Raw genomic sequence first — 19,776 nt, 5'->3', positions numbered from 1 at the left:
TATGCATGGTTTTTCTTTAAATTCACAACTTCTCTAATTAAAAAGAAATGATTCCAAGGTTTTTGGCCTGAGCAAATGGAAGGATGGAGTTGTCATAATAGCTAAGGCTGTGAAGACGCATCTAAGGAAGCTTCAGTGCCATGAAAGGAGGGGTCGGCTGGCCATCTTTGCCATTCCAACATAAAAGAATGACAAGATCCAACCCCCAGGCTATAATGGACACCTCAGTGGGGAGTGGGTGAGGAGGAAGTTAACCTCGGACATGAGTGAATGCCTTGGCAGTTGTACCTATTCATTAGCATAAACTATGGGCTATTTTAAATATGTTGCCCCCAGATTTATGCCAAGAGGAAACCAAGAAGAACATAACATGCCTTTGACCAATAATTGTTAAGCATCCACTGGGTGTATGGAATAGGATTGTCTAACATGGAGAACCATAGAATTAGTGAATGGAGTCCTTGAATAGAAACGTCCATTTCCAGGGCCTTCATTCTTGTTCCATTTCAAGCTTTTAAATAGCTCATGTGTCCATTGTCTAAGAGGTTTCCAATGATAATATCATGTGTGTAGATAGAGGACTTCTATCATATAATAGGTATTTCTAAGTTGCTAACTAACTGTTTCCAGGGTAAGACTATGACTGGACCCAGTTTATCTTAACATATACAGGCTTTTGCTGGCATTTCCTGGATTCTGTGTCTAATACCCTGTTCTCTTCTATCCTGCAGGCTTTCTAGTCACACACATTTGAATGGTAAGCTTACTCTTCTTTCTTATTCCATTATTTGAACATAAGTCCCAGCCAAAAATCCATAGTAGTGAGTTTTCATCTTGGAACTGTAAGGGATGTAAGGCATTTTGGGACAGTAAGTTTAAATTTTAGTCACCTGCACAATTTGGCAATACCCCTCCATACTCCCAGAATTCCTCCTCTTTTTCCGCAAACCTGCTTTGCAGAGACAACTTAGCAATTTTTTTGATTGGGTGGCCTGTGCCGTAAGCACGCACACAAAAAAAAACTTTGGCCACTTCATGTCTTCCAGAAGGGTAGGGCGAAAGGCTTGTGAAATGATGTGGGCTACAAAAGCAACAGAGAAGGTGTGCAAACGTGTTCCGCCGCCAGTTTCGTTTATAATCGCTGGAATTTTAAGAGTCAGCAGGTTTAAATGTAAACAAACAAGAGCTGTCAGTGAGCTGCAGACAGTGGGGCTCCCGGAGGTGGAAGGTTAAACCTTGGCTCGGAGTTAATCAAGTAGGCGCAAAAGGCGCAGCCTTGGAGGCTAAAGAGAAGGTTCAGCTCCACAGAGCTGTCACGGCCGAGGGGGCTGGCTGCAGTAATTGCTGTGACGTTCACCTCCATGGAAGCTCGCTTCCACCTTACCATCTGCTGATGGGTCAAGTTTCACTAACGTCATATACTTGAAAAAAAAGAAAGCTACATGTTCCAAATCGAGATTTTCTCTTTCTTTCTTCCTCACCCTCCCTCCCCTTCTCTCTCTTTCATTTAGTTTTAAATTTGTGTTCTTTCCTTTGCTTCAATACGTTTCTCTCACTTGGTCAGCAAATTCCACCCACCCCCACCCCGCCTTTCACTCCGGCTCCACCTTTTCATTTCCAGACCTCTCACTGGCTCACTCCACCTCCAGAGTCCTCCTTAGCGCTCGCCTCTCGCTAGTTCTCATCCTCCCACTCTCCTGCAAGTTCCGAGGCGGCGCCTTGTCTCCGCTGTCTCTCGCTTTCCTAAGAGACGACTGTCACGCCCCAGGTTCGGTCGCTCCAGAGCGGGGATGCAGCTCGCTTCCCCAGCCGGGCTCAGGATCCTCGCCGCTTCTCCAGCTCCGCCCCGCGTCGGGGCCCGGAACCGGCCAGTATGGTTACCGCGGAGGCTTCCCGGGGGGCGGGGTCTCCCCAGAGTGGCCCCGCCCAAGCTCCGCCCCCGGCCACCTCTCCCTGATTGGCTGCCCGTCCCCTCCTCCCGGGCTCCTCTCCTCCCCCTAGCCCAATGGGCACCCGCACCTGGTCCTAAAGTTCCCTGGAGGGGACCGAGGGGCTCTGCAACCACCAGCTCGCGCCCGGTGCTGGTGACCGCGGCGGCGGGGCGCAGAGCGCAGAGGCGACGTGGAGGGGGAAGCGCCGGGGGGAGGAGTAGGAGGAGCAAAGGTGTTGGAGAGAAAACTTCTGAAAGGAACAGGAAACCTGTCGGGCAGGCGGCAGCCGCGGCTTCTGCAGACACCAAGGCTGCTCACCTCGTGGGGTGTTCGCTGCCACGGGCTGCGCTCCTGCCGGGTTCTGCCCGAGCGGGGTCAGAGCTGAGCCCCAACCCTCGGTGTCTGGGGCCGTGCTCTTAACCGCTGCGGTCCTGCGCTCCATTCGGCTTCTGCTTCAGCGGCTCCCTGGATAAAGGGCAGCGAGCGCTCATCGAAGAGGAGGGACATCCACTTTGGAACATGAAGCAGCATGTCTGATAAAATGTCCAGCTTCCTCTACATAGGGGACATCGTGTCCCTGTACGCTGAGGGCTCGGTCAATGGCTTCATCAGCACCCTGGGGTAAGCGGGGAGCTCGGGAAGGGCGGCGCTCGCGCTTTCTCTCCTGCGAACCCATCCTTGTCCCTCCTCGCCCCACTGCGACCTCTCGCTGCTGCCTGCGGGTGGCCGGGCTGGGCAGGGCTGAGCAGGTCTGCGCCGGCGGCGGACAGCGCCTTGCGATCGGCTCGCTCGAAGGAAGCTGCCCCGAGTGGCAAGACTTTCTCAGCAACTTCGTAATCTCGAGCTCAGAGACACATCACAAAATGAGGAAGTGATTCAAAAGTCCAGACACAGGCCCGGCGAAGAAGTCTTCGCTGGCTTCTCCATGGGTTGTTTTGATTACACTGAGTGTTAATTTTCCCTTAAAAAGAAAACTAAACAACTCCTGTCTGTCCTCGTTGTTGCTCGTTACCGCGTCCAGCCCCTGTCTCTCAGTGTCTGGTTTGAAAGAGCGATCGTTTAAAGTCCGTGGCCTTGGACGTGAAACTTAGGCGTTGTGGTGGGCCAAAATGTGTCTGTGTCCCGCGGGAGGAGCTCGCTGTTTCCTCCTCGCGAAATTAATTTCCTTTTGGCAAGGCCAAAAGGGTACTCGCCTGCGGTAGAGGGCACCCTGGGGGCGTGCGCAGCGCTGTGGGCCTCAGAGGGCTCTGGGGGCCTCCTGGGTTCTAGAAGTCACTTCTTTATCTCTTTCCTCGGGCTCCTTGGCCCACTGAAATGCTGAACCCCTCCTGTAACTCCGCCAAGTGCAGGGTTCTTGAGATTCGACGTTGATTTATGAATGGGAAATGGATATAAAGAGAAAGAGAGAGAGAGAACATGACAGTGTGGTAGGAGATTAAATAGGATTTCCTTGATTACTAGTATTTTTTGCCTGCCCTAATTCTGAGTATCAGTTGTTTTTTTGTTTGAATGTGAACAGCAATATATTTTTGATACCCAGATATTTTTGTTAGCTCGTGTTCTCAGCACTTAGATACCCTAGTCTTAGAGATTTCAGGCTGTGGAACTGGTGTTTCCACCTCCTGACTGGTTACTGTTTGCAGCTGTTAGGTTTGGGGGACGCACGTGACTTCACATGCAGCGCCCCTGGATGGCGACTGAAACCATGTTATAACGGAGTGCTGCCTGCTCAGCACTGGAATGGCAAGTCACCAGTACCACCACACTTACGGTATTTATGCATTTCCCCTAATGGGTGAAAAAACTGGGGTAGATTTAATTAAATCCCTTTACATCCAATGTTAATTTACCTATGCAACTGAAGCATGGAAGAAAAAAAATGTGGGTGGCATGTGCCAATGCTGGGTTTGAGCTACTCTTACTTCTGAGAGAAGTAGTAGTACCAGCTCCAGAGTTTGGGCGACCAACGAAGTTTTGCACATGGCTTCTGCTGCACTTCACCTCCCCGCCCCCGTAAACTGGACAGTGTATGAAGTGTAGCAGTTAAGTACCCAGACTCAGGGCCAGAATTCCTGAGGTTCAAATCCCATCTTCACCACTCATAAATTCTATACCTAGGCAAGGTATACAATTGTTTTGTGCCTCAGTTTCCTCTGGTCTAAAATGGAGATAATAATGGTACCTACCTCACAGCCTTGTGAGAAGAAAGGAATTAATATATGTAAAGTGCTTAGAACAGTACCTGGCCTACAATAAGCACTTATGTAAATGCAAACTATTGTAACTATCACTACATAGGTGACTGAGCAATAGTTAGGCTTGAGGACAAATAAGAAAAGGGATTTTGAATAAAATGTAAAACAAACCAGCAACAGACCCTATTTTCATAGGATCTTATTCAGCAAAAATGGGAGTAAGGATAGCAAAAAACAGTTACCAAAAGGGCTAAAGATGGTAAATCAGGAAGCTACGGCTTCAGCAATTTTGAAGTCTGCTTGTTTTAAAGATCAGGAAACTGAGGCTAACAGAAATGGTGTGAATTATCCAAGAAACAGAGAACAGGAATACAAAAAGCTGGAAATCTAACCCTCTCTCCAAATTTCTAGCCGAGTATGCCATTTTTTGGTTACACATCATAATCTCTAAGTCTTGATAAAACTACAGTTATTGTATATGAAAAGCGTTAAGCATATCTGCGTTATTTATATCTTCATAGAAGAATAGTTTTCCTTAGGCTTGTTTTATTATGACTTTTTTGAAAGATTGAATGACTTTAATGCAGCATATGCATCTGTATAAATATCTCTTATTTGTATTCAGTAATTCTTACTGTTTTCAAAGCTGAGTTTTCTTGGAATCTGTGCTGTATATTATTTTTTCTGTTAATGACCTGAGGCTTATTGCAGTATGACAACGCCTTCACACAGCTTCATTCTGAGGTGAGGAGGGGTCTTTAGAAATGTTGCCGTTGGTGAAGCTTTGTGCTTTGATTGGATTGTTCATCGTTTGAAATAGACTGTCTAGATGTTCAGATAATTTAAAAGAGTCCTTTGGAAGTCAGAGGTTGGCCATGTGCATGCCTCCTTCCTGGTATTTGTTTCTGAACATCTTTTCAAAGGACAGTTAGAATAAAAACATTCCTAATATACCCTAATGCAATCTCTGCGCCTTCACTGAATAGTATCCAGGGTGTATTCAAGGTAGCATGATGCTAGTCTCCACTTTAAAATAGATCCTGGTTGAGAAAGTACATATAGAAGAATCCAGACAAACTATAAAATTAGGTGAAATTTCACTTGACTAAGTGATGGGATCAGTATATCTATGATGAATAAAAATATAGCACTTTTCTGCTTTGGGAACAGGGCAGCTCTGGAAACATCTTTTTTAAAAAAATTTTGGAACATCAAATAGAATTACATTGAAATTATTAATAATTTTATTAATGAATATTTCTTACTCTGCTATATATATGAGATATGCAAATAATGTTGCAGAAAGCCCCTAAGTTACATATGGAAAGCATGTGGCTTGCTCTTAAAAAGAGCCATTTAATTTTTTAAGGGACCGGTTTGTCCATTTTCTAAGCATTAAATTAAAAAGTCATGAAACAGAAGATAGGAAACTTGAGAATAATAAAGTGAATTTGTTTCACTGACCTTAAGTCTTACACCGGAACAGAACTGTCTCATGCTGAGATATGAGACATATCAGGTCTCAAGCTGATGGCTCCTTGCAGACCTCCAGCCATCAGGGTGCTTATTTCGGTGGGAGTCGTCAGATAAGATGCTGAAACTGAATTTTGACTTTAAAAACTAAAGTTATTTTGTCATTATTTAATATAAAGTATACTTTGGTTAACCTTACCACATTTATTACTGTAAACAGGCAAGTAGTTTTGAAAGTTAGGGATTTTGTATATAAAACAATTTTCTAAAGTTCAGAGATGTAAAATTTCACCTATTGAGAAAATATCCCATTTAATTTCATAATGGCATAATTGAGGCCATGGGGTATAATCAACTGATACTTTTCAACTGATATAACAGAGTGACCTCTTTGAACATGATTCTTTTGTTCATTCTGCTCTCTACCTATGACATTGCACAATTTTTTAAATGGCCATTGTATTGCTTAGGACTTTCTTTCACTTGTGGAACCACATTGTTTTCAGATTTTATGGGACTGTGTGTCCATGCCACATGAAATGTTATTAGGCAACTGTTGGGGGTAACAAGCTACTTTGTTAGCTTAAAATACAATGGGTATACTCCCTTTACATTTAAAGTCACTACTGATAGTGCAGGACTTTTTTCTGCCATTTTGATATTTAGTCATTGTAAGTCTTATACCTTTTCCCCCCCTAATTTCTCTAATACCTATTTTCATGTTTATTTTATTTTATTTTTTTGCCTTATACCATATTGAGTCCCTTCTATCTGCATATGTTTTCATGTATTCTCCTTGTACCATGAGGTTAAAATTTACCATCCTAGATATGTAACAATCATAACTGATTTGCTACCAACTTGACTTCCGTAGCATTCACATACACTGTTCCTATACCTCCACCTCTGCCTTTTTTTGTACTTATCACCAATTATATCTTTGTACATCGTATGCCAGAAAGCATAGATTTATCATTACTACCCAATTCTATCCAAAGGGATTTAGAGATTCAATGCAATCCCAATAAAAATTCTAAGAACTTTCTTTGCAGAAATGAAAAATCCAATTTTTAAATTTGTATGGGAGGGTAAGGAGCCCCCAAAATCCAAAGCTATCTTGAAAAAGAAGAATGAAGTTGGAGGACTTGCACTTCCTGATTTTATAACTTCTTACAAAGTCACAGTAAGCAAAACAGCATAGTACTGGCACAAGGACAGACATATAGAACAATGGAATAGACTCAAGAGCTCAAAATCAACCCTCACATTTATGGCCAACTGATTTTTGACAAGGGGGCAAGGACCACTCAATTGGGAAAGAATAGTCTCTTCAGCGAATGGTGCTGGGAAAACTTAATCTCCATTTGCAGAAAGAATGTAAGTGGACCCCTTCTGTACATCACATACAAAATCAACTCAAAATGAATCAAAGACTTAATTATAAAAACTAGAAGTATAAATCTCCTACAATAGAATGTAGGGAAGTATCTTTAGGACCTTATGTCAAGGCAGTGGTTTGTTAGACTCTACAGTCAAAGGACAGCAATAAAAGGAAAAATAGAAAAATGAAACCTCATCAAAATTGAAAACTTTTGGGCATCAAAGGACTTTACCATGAAAGTAAAATGGCAACCTACCCAATGGGAGAAAAATCACATATCTGACATTGGTTTACTATCCAGCATACATAAAGAAGTTCTTCGACTCAACCATAAAAGACAAACAACACAATTAAAAAATGGGCAAAAGACTTGAAGAAACATCTCCAAATAAGAGATATAAATGACCAAAAAGCTCATCTTTAGCCACTAGGGCAATGCAAATCAAAACCACACATCCTTTAGAATGGCCACAATTAAAAAAATGGAAAATTACAAATGTTGGAGAGGATTTGGAGAAATAGGAAGATTCTTTCATTGGTAATGAAAATTGTTCAGCTGCTTTGGAAGATAGCCTGGCAGTCTCTCAGAAAGTTAAGTATAGAATTACCGTATGACCAGCAACCCCACTTCTAGGTAGATACCCCAAATAATTGAAATTGAAAGCAGGGACTCAAACAGATATTTGCACATGAATGTTTACAGTGGCATTATTCACAATTGCCAAAGGATGGAAGCAACCCAAGTGTTCGTCATCCAGTTAGTAGATAAACAGATTGTGATATATACACATAATGAAATATTTTCAGTCATAAAAAGGAATGAAGTTCTAATATATCATCCAATGTGACAACATGGATGAACCTTGAAGATGACATGTTGAGTGAAATAAGTCAGACACAAATGGACAAATATTGTGTGATCTGACTGATATAAAATTATTAGAATAAGCAAACTCACAGAGTCATAATCCAGCATACAGTTTACCTGGGGACAGGATGGGGGTAGGAAATAGGGACTTTGGGCTTAAAATGTAGAGTTTCTGTTTGGGGTATGGAAAAGTTTTGCTATGGATGGGATGAACTTTGTGAACGTAATTAATGCATTGAATTATATATTTGAATGTGGTTAAGATTAGAAGTTTTAGGTTGTATATATGTTACTGAGATAGGAAAAACAACCGAAAAACAAAAGCAAAAACAAAAAAATACAATGGGTAGATATTGTGAAAATTGGTTTCAGTGCTATGATACCTAAGCTGCATGTTACTGTTTCCTTGCTTTTCTGTTAGTTGGAAGTCTGTTATCCTAGGTCTGCTGCTAATCAGCCATTGGCCTTCTTCATATCTTTATGGAGAATAAGGAGGAGTGTATATGCTATGGCCCCCTCCCTTTGCAGTCCGCCAGGGCACTGTATAAGTGAGTGAGAGATTGAAATGAAAGAGCCAGATTTGTTTTTTAGAAGATTGCTGGAAATCTGTATCATGCATTTATTTTTACGTTCTTTAAATCTTTAAGGGTCGTATGAAGTAAGGCCAATCAGAGAACTGGAGACATTGATCTTGTACCTACCTAGCAAAAATAATTTTTTATTTTTCAATGAAAGAGCTAAAAATTAGACTTAAAGCTCATGATTTCCCTTTTAGCTCTTTATTTGCTTGACACTTTTGGTAGCATGATTGCTTTTCTCAAATTCAGCTTAGCAGGGTAATTAATGAGAATTGAATTATACAAAATTTCAAGATAATAAATAGGTGTTTATTTGCATGCAAAATAATTACACTATTTAGTGTGTAAATGAATTTTGGAGGATATACATTGTTATGGTTTAATTTTTGGTGATCTTTGCAATAAAGTAATGAATATTTTAGCTGACGAAGTCATTAAATTTCACTATATTTGACTATGGCAGACTGTTCTTGAAGGCTCTTCTGACTGGGGTTGTGGCAGGGTTTTCTTAGGCTTTGTGACCCAGCTTTTCAGTTTGATTTCTCAGTCTGTTCCTTCTATCTTCAGAATCAGAGAGGCTTTCTTTGTGCCAAGATTGAATGCCCCAGTTGCAAAGATTTGCATTTCTCCCTTTCTCCCCAGTTATCCTTTAACCAGCATATACCGGATGATTCTGAATCCAGAATTATTATAAATTGAGATACAGTATTGCTCTTCTCCCAGTTCGTGTAGGTGCGAGGGGCCTATTTCCCAGCTTAATTTTTCATCTAAAGCTCTATTTAGGAGATATTTATATTGATTTCTGAAAACAGTTATAAATCCTGTTGGACAAATTGAGTATATTTGAAATTAATTTTTTTGTTGTTGGTACATTTTAGGGTTATAATTTACATTTTTCTTTTAAAAGGGAAGGAAGGAGTTTTGGGATATGTTGTGCCATTTAAATGCAGTATTAATCGTCTCCCTACCTCCTCCTTTTTTTTATACTGGGGTTTATTTTCTTGGTCATTTCCACATCTGACACCTAGTTTTTATGCATATATATATATATATTTTTTGTGTGTGTGTGTGTGTGTGGGGAGTTGAACCCGGGTCTCCAGCATGGCAGTTTATGGGTATTTTGACTTGACCAGTTGTGAGGTATCACGGATTGAGGAGGAAGCATAGCAGAATTCCTGGGATAGTAGAATCAGTGAAAGGTTATAATATTCCTTTGACTGTCCTCTGCATAATTAAGAGGTTAGTCATTGAAAAGTGTGTATAGGTGTATTTATGTGTGTGCTCATCTATATATGTACATTTAAGTGATTGCTGATTTAGGCTTGAGATTTCTTCTCAGGATCTACCAAAAATCAACACCCACTAGTGAAGGTCTCCGGAAGATCACAGTCAAATGACTGCTAATCGATACAGTGCTCTCAAAGCACCAGAAAAGTCCCTTAGCTATGACAAAAGATTGAGACTTTTTTTTTTTTAACATGGGCAGGCACTGGGAATCGAAGCCAGGTCCTCTGGCATCGCAGGCAAGCATTCTTGAGATTGAGATTCTTATTTTAACTTCTTGTTTGCTTTTGGCCATGTCAGTTAACTTTTCAATCCTTTGTTTCCATGTTCAATGATGGGTGTTAGGTGAAGTGAGGTACATCACACAATTTATAATTCTCATGTGTAAATACTTAAATTGTATTGTTCCTAATCAGAGTCTCTTGAGAGTCTCTAATGATATATTTTTTTGCTTAACATTTTTGATATTTAAATGCTTAGAGATTCCATTTGTTATTATTTTTTCTTCTTTTGCTTATTTAATTATGCTAAATTTATATTTCAAAAATTCTTTTTCTTAGTAGAGCTAGTTTATCATGTTTTAGAGTTGAGTTTGAAGGAAGGAATAGTTATAGTCAACTTTAATTTTGGCTTAATTTTTAATTTATGTTTAATATCTTCCAAATATAGTCCTTCCAAATAATATTTTTTTTTGCTGTAACTAGGCATATACACTTAGCTTTGTTTTTTCTAAAGCTTATGAAAATGTATTGACATTATCTTGAAATATCATTGGTCATTTTCATGTATATTCAGTGAGGAAGTACAGGACAATATAATCTTTTTATTTATTGCAGAAGTTGTAGGCTTAGAGAAAAATCATATAGAAAATAGAGTTCCCATATACCACCCCATTATTAATGCCTTACATTAGTGTGATGTATTTGTTTACAGTTGATGAAAGAATATTATTGTAATTGTACTGTTATCTATAGTCCATAGTTTACATAAGGGTTCACTGTGTTGTACAGTCCTAAGGTTTTTTCTTTTTAATTTTTATTCTAGTAAGATATATACAACCCCAAATTTCCCCGTTTAGCTACATTAAATATATAGTTCAGTCCTGTTAATTATGTTCACAATGTTGTGCTACCATCACCACCATCCAATTCCCAAACTTTTCCATCACTCCAAATAGAAGCTCTGTACTATTTAAGCATTGACTTCCCATTCCCTGACCCTGATAACCTGCCCCACCCTGACCCTGGTAACCTGCATTCTAATTTCTGACTCTGCTTATTCTAATTATTTTATATCAGTGAGATCATACAATATTTGTCTTTTGTAAGACAATGTAATCTTAAATGCTGAGTTTTGCAAGGTCGAATGGTAAGAATTATAATGCTATTGAACTAGAAATCAGCTCAAGTAAGAGGACAGATTCTGAAGTGGTGAACATAAAGTCTGTTTTAAGCTGAAAGTTCAACTATTTCTTTTTTTTAAACATTTTTTATTGTGAAATAAAAATTTGTGTATAACATATATACAAAAAAGTGAAAGATTTCAAAATACATTTTAGCAAGTAGTTTTAGAACAAATGTCAAACTATAGTGTGGGTTACAGTTCCACCATTTCAGGTGTTTCCTTCTAGGCGCTCTAAGATACTGGAGACTAAAAAGAAATATCACTATAATGATTCAGTAGTCATATTCATTTGTTAAATCCTATCTTCTCTGATACAACTCCTCTTTCTTCTTTAATCCTTCTCCCAATCTTCAGAGATGTTTGTGCATTGATCCTTCTAACTTCTTCATGTTGGAAAGGGTGTTTACATTATGGCATGTGTAGATGCAACTGGTTGATGCTCTTGAAGAGATTGGTACCTCTGGATTTCAGGGCTTATTTGGTGTAGCAACCATCTGGAGGTTACAGGTTTCTGAGAAATACACATAGTAAGTGAAACTTTTATTGAGTCTCAGATAGAGCCCCGGATGTTCTTTAGGGATTTACAGGAATGTTGTGGGTTGGGTCTTGGCATACCATGGTAATTCTCAATATCTAGCTGAAGCTTGCATGATAGTAACCTCCAGAGTAGCTTTTCAACTCTGTTTTGAAATCTCTTAGCCACTAATACCTTATTTGGTTACATTTCTTTCCCCACTTTGGGTCAAGTAGGCATTGTTGATCCTGTGGTGCTAGGGCCAGGCTCATCCCAGGAGTCATTTCCCACATAACCAGGGAGACTTACATCCCTGGACGTCATGTCCTATGTAGTAGGGAGGGTAATGACTTCACTTGCACGGTTGGGTTTAGAGAGAGAGAGAGAGAGGCCACCTCTAAGCAACAAAAGAGATTTTCTGGAAGTAATCATAGGTAGGCCTAAGCCTAGGTAGGCTTAGCGTCTGTTACGGATAGAAATTTCATTAATGCTAGCCTCAAGTTCAAGGGCTTGGCCTATTAACTTGGGAGTCCCTAATGTTTGAGGTAGTATCAAGCATTTCCAGGTGGGAGAGTTTAATAGTTCCATTTTTTATTTCTCCAGTCCCTCAAGGGATTTTGACAGTACTTTAAAGTTATCTGCCAAACATACTTTGGAATGTGCCTGGGTATTACGTTAAGCTATACAGAGTTGCAAGCCCTCCTTTCCAATTCTAGGCTCCAGTGCTTAGGTTGTAACTGAACTGGCCAGACAGGTTAAGTTAGATTGCGTGCTACAGAAAATTCAAGTTTTGGACAAAATAAACCTCTGTTCCTTTGGTCTCGTACAGTATATTCTAAAATACAGACATTATCATCCTTTACCGTGAATTCTGATTTACCTTTGTCCCAACCAGATTAACTTCATTCTTATCTCTAATGGAAGCCTGATCTCTTTTTCAGTTTCTCTAACTTTACTATATGCAGCAATGCTGAGTTTTAGAGTTGCAGAAATCCAACTCTGAGTCTTAGGTGTCACAGGAACACGAGTTCCCTGAAAATACCAGGTTATACGCGTGTAGCACAGGATCTCAGAATTTAGAAATAACACTTAAAGCTCAGGAATAAATGTGACTGCTTTAAGCATTTAAAATCTAGGCCGAGGACAGTTTCTGAAGTGGTTGAACATAAAGTCTATTTTAAGCTGAAAGGACAACTATTTCTTAAACCTAGAAGTGAGTCCATAAATGTCTTTGCAACTTGTAGGCAGACTCGCTGACGGTGAGCTCAGTTAGATAAACAGCCATCACTCCTCACGTCCCCTAATCACTTGGCTTTGAAAGAATAGAATCCAGAAGCAACTGCTTGGTTTCATTCTAAGCTTAACAGAAGCCTTTTCTTTTCTGTGTAGGTAGTGCTTTTCCCTTGGAACTGTTCTTGTACAGATACTGTGTGGATAACTTACAGAATGTAGACAGAATACTATAAACTTAAAATTTATAACAAATTTCTGATAAAAATAATTTGTATAAATTAAATACAAAGATATATTTATCTTTGAATGTATAAATAAAAAGAAGTATAAGTGGACTTTGGTGACAAGTGTGTAACATAATAACAGAATTAAATTTACCCTTTTGTGATATCAAAGGTAATGGAACATTGGATTATTATCAGAGAGGTGAAACTTTAACCATCTTTCCTTCAGTTTTATTTAATAGATAAAACTGCCTTTGCAAATATTTGATGCTTTTTCTTGGTGGTTATCTTTCACTTCCATGCTGATTTACGTGTGAAAGTTTTCAATATATACCTTTAGGAAACTAATAGTTTATTTTAAATATATGTAAAATAATATACATGGAAAATAATGAAAGAAGATTGAGCAGCATTTAACAGTGGTTGTCCCTGGGTGGTGATTTTTAATTTTTATCTTTGTATTTTCTGTATTTCCAAGATTTTATATAAGCTCCTTTAATTGAACATCAATTACTTTTATAGTCAGGAAAGTTAACTAAGATGAAATTGTGTTTTTAAGGATTCTTCAATTTCTTAATCAACAGTATTTATTTTAAAATAAATAAATAAGGCATTTACCTGATCTAATCAGTGAGAGAAAACCACAGACTAGAAAACTGTGTGTTGATGAAATAGATGGTCGTATGTTAACATACAGGTTTGTTCCTGGTTATTATTGATATTTTTTAAACATTTTCTTTTAGTGTGAAATATAACATATGTACAAAAAAGCAATAAATTTCCAAGTACATTTTAACAAGTAGTTATAGAACAGATTTTAAAGTTTGGTATGGGTTACTGTTCCATGATTTTTCATTTTTTCTTCTAGCTGCTCCAAGACACTGGAGAACAACAGAAATATCAATATAATGATTCAGCAGTCACACCCATTTGTTAAATCCTTCTTCTCTGTTATACTCTTTTTCTTTAAATAACATATATACATAAATGCAATAAATTTCAAAGTACATCACAACAATTAGGTGTAGAACAGATTTCAGACTTTGGTATGGGTTACAATTCCATACTTTTAGGTTTTTATTTCTAGCTGCTCTAAGGTACTGGAGGCTAAAAGAAATATCAGTATAATGACTGAGCACTGATACTCATTTGTTAAACCCGACTTTCTCTGTATAATTCCACCAAAAATATGAAAAAGTAATATTAAAGTATGATTGATATTTTAAAATGTATAATGGAAAATGTTTGTCTGGCCAGTGATGCTGAGCAATTATGGATATATTTAATTCATGCAGGTAAATATATACAGTATTTTGTATTATTTTAGAAGTCTGTTTACACATGCAAGAAGTTTGTACTTAGCGTGGCTGAAATTCATTTTAGTAATCTTTACACTAGTAATCTTTACACTTATTGTGAAACTTTTATTCCCGCTAATATTTATTTAGCCTGCTTCTATAGGCATTAGTTTGTGAGAGGAGTTGAAATCAATTAAGTGTTTTTATTGAGCATCTTTGACATGAATGGATTAGCTTTGTCAACATTCAATTCAAAAATTGGTTAACAGTAGCTATTACCTAGTTTGTACCAAAACATACATGGAGATCTCTAACCTTGAATTAGAAACAAGTTAAATTATCAGGCTATTCAGAAAAACTTTTAGATTTTGAGAATGTGTCCACATCATAAATTAAGTCCAGATGACTTTCCTGGTGATATGGTTTACACTGAAATGTGCTGTAGATTGACTCATTAATTCATTCAAAAAATATTTATTGAACTTCAACTATGGACTGGGGATACAGTGTGAAGAGGTGCTAAATATTAAACTGTTTTAAATTACTATTCCCAAAACACTCTCTTCCTTTGACAATCTAGGATCTGTGGGAGACATAAGAGCATTTAACGCTCTCTACCCTTGGAATTTTAAATGCTACAAGACCAGGAATTCAGTCTGTCTTTTTAAATATTATATGCTCAGCATCTCACACAATTTCTAGTACATAGCAAGTGTTTAATAAATATTTGTGAAATCAGTGAAATAATTATTTAATGATGGAGGTAAGACTGGCATTGAATACTTACAACATATGTCATTTCTTTTTAAATGCAGTTAAGGTGATTAAAAACAGTTATCATGGGAACTCAGATTATTTCTATCCTGGCTGGGAACACCTGTGGAGGGCTTCAAGGAGGAGGTGACATTTAAGCTTGACTTTGAAGGATCATTAGGATGAATGTTTTTCTCAAATCTATGTCTATAAATGATCATGTATTTTTTTTGGGGGGGGGTGCATGGTCTGGGAATTGAACCCAGGTTTCCTGCATGGAAGGTAGGCATTCTAACCACTGAACTACCCGTGCACCCCATGTATTCTTTTTTTAAAAAATATTTTTATAGACAAATCTTCACACACATAAAGTCCATACATGGTGTACAGTCATTGGCTCACAGTATCATCACATAGTTGTGTATTCATTACCATGATCATTTTTAGAACATTTGCATCACTCCAGAAAAAGAAATAAAAGAAAAAAGAAAAAAACTCATACATCCCATACCTCATACCCCTTCCTCTTATTGACCAACTAGTATTTCAATCTACCCAGTTTATTTTACCCCTTATCCTTCCTAATATTTATTTATTATTCACATTTTTTTACTCATCTGTCCATACCTTGGATAAAAGGAGCATCGAACACAAGCTTTTCACAATCACACAGTCACATTGTAAAAGCTATATCATTATACAATCATCTTCAAGAATCAAGGCTACTGGACACAGCTCAACAGTTTCAGGTACTTCCTCCAGCTGCTCCAATACACCAAATGCATAAGAATAAGCTCCAGGATAACTTCTTGACCCTGTTTGAAATCTCTCAGCCACTGAAACTTTTTGTCTCATTGCTTACTTCCCTGTTTTCGTCCAGAAGCCTTTCTCAATCCCTTGATGCTGGGTTCTGGCTCATCCCAGAAGTCCTGTCACACATTGCCAGGAAGATTTACACCCCTGGGAGTCATGTCCCACTTACGGGAGAGGGCAGTGAGTTCACTGCCATGTTGACTGAGAGAGAGAGAGAGGCCACATCTGAGTAACAAAAGAGGTTCTCTGGGGTGATTCTTAGGCATAATTATAAGTAAGCTTAGTCTATCCTTTGCAGGAATAAGTTTCATAGGGGTTGACCCCAAGATTGAGGGCTCAGACTATTGATTTGGTTGTCCCCACTGCTTGTAAGAATATTAGAAAGTCTCCAAATGGGGAAGCTGAATACTTCTTCCTTTCTCCCCAGCCCCCCAGGGTACTTTGCAAATACTTCTTTATCCACTGCCCAAATTACCCTGGGACATATTGAGGCACCACATTAACCTGAACAAACCAACAAGATATCATGCCCTTTTCAAGATTTCATGTACTTGTGGTGTTCTACTAACCTGACCATACAAGTGAAATTAGGTAATGCAGTAACCAAAATATAAATTTTGCAACAAATAAACATCTCCCCTTTGGTCTCACATAGAAGTTGAGATTTTAAAATATGGATGATAGCATCCTTTACCCTGTATTCTGAGCTACCTCAGCCCTACCTAGATCTGTTTCATTCATATTTCTAGTTGAAGTCTGATCCCTTTTTCAACTTTTTAAGCAGTTCCTGTGTGGGGTAGTACTGACTTTCATAGCTTCAGAGCTCTGAGTCTCAGGTGTGATATAAATACCCGAAGTTTTTGCGAACAATCAGGTTATATACAAACAGCTCAGTATCTCAGAATTTAGAAATGACAGTTACAACTCCTGAATATATATGATCATGTATTCTTGTACTTTTATTTCATTTGAAAAAAAAAGTTCTGAAATTTTTATGTACGTTTTAATAGCTCTAAAAACTGACATTATTGACATATGCAAAGACAAAGAAATAATCTCAAAACATATTTATGCTTATTTACCAAATGTGCAATTTGTAAGTTTGGTTCAGACCCTCTAAGTTTATTTAGACTGCTTTCGTGTATGCCAAGTTTACAAAGGCTTGAGATAATGCGATCAGGACTATAAAGCTTAGTCAAGAAGAAAGTTAGTAATTATTTGGGGGAAATTTATAAACTGAACCCAGCTCCTTTGAGTATTATTATTATCCTTTCCCCTCATTTTTTATCTCCACTGTAGCATAGCTTTTCTTCATGAATCATACAATTAGAGTCTTATAAACAACTATCTGATAAAAGATCCCTAGATACTTTGGTAATAAGGACATTTCTTGACCTAAAATTGTTCTTAATATTTTCGCCTCATAGTGCATATGACTGTTGAACACATGCACACGCATTTCCACTCCCATTGGTATAGTACACCCTTCTCATATTTGTGGAGTCTCCCATACCCTCATTTTCTCTTGGTATTTTAACAAATGATAAAGGCCATAAATGGATCCCCATGAGTACAGAGAAAGACTTAGAAAGCGAACAAAGCACAATCTAAGTTCATATCTAAATTCTTAGAATTCAGACACGCACTATTGAGGTCCTGTCTGCTACTGAGTTATTTGAGCCACAGTTAACAATATCATATTGAAAATCTGTGCAGATTATAAATACTGGGCTTTTCTTATATGACACTTATCTATGAGTTCCTCAAATTAGTCTTAGAGAAAACGTAGGTTGTTGTTTTTTTTTAAATTTGGTCGTAGGCTGGGACTCAAACCCAGGTCTCCTGCATAGCAAGTGAGCATTCTACCAGAGAACCGCCCAGGCACCCTGTGCCGGTTTGATTCTGTTGTGTACTCAAGAAAAACCATGTCCTTTAATTCTCACTCAGTAGTGCTGGATGTAATCTTTTTTATTGTTTCCATGGAGATGTGACCCACCCAATTGTGGGTGGTAACTTTTGATTAGATGGTTTCCATGGAAATGTGTCTCCACCCATTCAAGGTGGGGTTATTTGCTGGAGCCCTTCAAGAGGGAAAAAGCAAGGGATGCTTTTACATCACTTTGCTCACATGGATAATGCCTAAGATTTGAAAGAGTATATTATATTAGAAATAAGATTCTTTTGTTTGCAAGGAAGAGAAACCATCTCTGGTTAGCTTAAGCAAAGAAGGAAATTTATTGTAAGAATACTGGAGGAGCTCCAAGAATTTGAATGATGAACTGAACGATCAAACACTAGGAAATGCAGAAACCCAGGACCTGTCTGAATCCTGCCATTTACATGACTTTACTCCAGTAATTCTTATACTCTGGGTCTCTCTTCTTAAATTTCAAAACAGATAGAATTTGGTGATAGAATTTGGCCTCACTTAGATTGTGATTAATCACTTATGTCCACAAAGGCAAATCATGATGCCCAGGGCTGGCAACCAGGGAAATCACTTGAAAGCAGGGCTCGAAATCTGCTTCTTTGGGGGCATTGTGGTGTGGGAGAAAGAAAGCAGAGCTGCTTAGTAGGTAATTTAGTAATAACTTCTTGGTGCATTAAAAAACACTCTATAGAATGGGGATAAATATTTTACCAATATTGCTCTACAAGGTACTTTTGAGATCTAAAATAGTAGTGGAAAGGGTTTTGCAAGCTATAGAGCTTAATTAAATATGATGTTTTTGATTCAGCATCCTTGATTTTAAACAGCTTTATTGAACTATAATTCACATATCATAAAATGCATCCTTTTAAAGTACATGATTCCATGTTTTTTAGTATATTCATAGAGTTGTGCAGCCATCACCACAATCAATTTTAAAACATTTTCATCATCCTATAAAGAACTCCTGTACCCATTAGCATCACTCCCCATTTCTTCTTTCTCACTAGCACTAGGCAGCCACCCATTTACTTTCTGTCTCTATGGACTTGCCTGTTTTAGAAATTTCATATGAATGGAATTATACAATATGTAGTCTTTGTGACTGGGTTCTTTCAGTTAATATACTGTTTTTATTTGGTTCATCTGTGTTATAGCGTGTATCAGTACTTCATTACTTTTGTGTTCCCACATAGTGTTTCACTGTAAGGATACACTGCATTGTGTTTATCTATTCATTAGTTGATGTATATTCGGGTTGTCTCCATTTTGGGTTATTTGAATAATGCTGTATGAAAATTTGTGTACAAGTTTTTGGGTGAACATATGTTTCCATTTCTCTTGGGTGTATACCTAGGAGTAGGTTGCTGGGCAATATGGTAACTCTGTGTTTAATAATTTGCATCACTGTTTTCTATTTCCCTTACCTTCATCTATTCTCCCCACCACCACTTTGAAATATACAGTATAATTTCCTCTTTACTATACCCTTTGTTTATTGTCTTTCTTCCCCTAGTAGAATGTGAACTGTTTGAGGGCAGAAATCTTTTTGTTTTGCTCACTGAATATCCCAAATGTGTGGCTTCATGAATATTTATTGAATGAATATTTGAATTGGGATATACATACCTGCAAATCTCTGAGCGTCATTCCCCTCTCTGGGAAAAAAAGTCATTGTAATTGTTCTTATTTATCAAATGCCTTGAGATCTATGTTGGTAATTTTTCTAAAATATATGAAAGTTGTCTCTGAATATGTAGGCACTTGACCAATCTCTTGGATCACGTCTCTGTCCACACCCAGGCCAACATGTGATAATAGTTATGTAAGTAATGTACATGGCCCTATTGGATGATTTGCACGTTACAATCACATTAAAATAGTTGATATTTCAGAA

The 19,776-nt window shown here is 38.2% G+C and overlaps 1 protein-coding gene across 4 annotated transcripts in view; it reads left to right on the top strand.

Annotated features, from left to right (window-relative positions):
* Nucleotides 1–2,006: 2,006 nt before the first annotated feature.
* ITPR2 (inositol 1,4,5-trisphosphate receptor type 2) overlaps nucleotides 2,007–19,776 on the top strand; it is a 521,104-nt gene continuing 503,334 nt past the window's right edge. For all 4 annotated transcript variants that reach the window (XM_077170358.1, XM_077170360.1, XM_077170361.1 and 1 more), the window contains exon 1: nucleotides 2,007–2,552. In XM_077170358.1, the coding sequence (XP_077026473.1) occupies nucleotides 2,461–2,552 (92 nt within the window). In that variant the 5' untranslated portion in view covers nucleotides 2,007–2,460. The remainder of the gene's footprint in view (nucleotides 2,553–19,776) is intronic.

Source organism: Tamandua tetradactyla, chromosome 7, assembly GCF_023851605.1.
Source record: "Tamandua tetradactyla isolate mTamTet1 chromosome 7, mTamTet1.pri, whole genome shotgun sequence".
Taxonomy (NCBI): Eukaryota; Metazoa; Chordata; class Mammalia; order Pilosa; family Myrmecophagidae; genus Tamandua; species Tamandua tetradactyla.
Note: the sequence above shows the minus strand (reverse complement) of the source record. Positions and strands in the feature narration are given on the sequence as shown.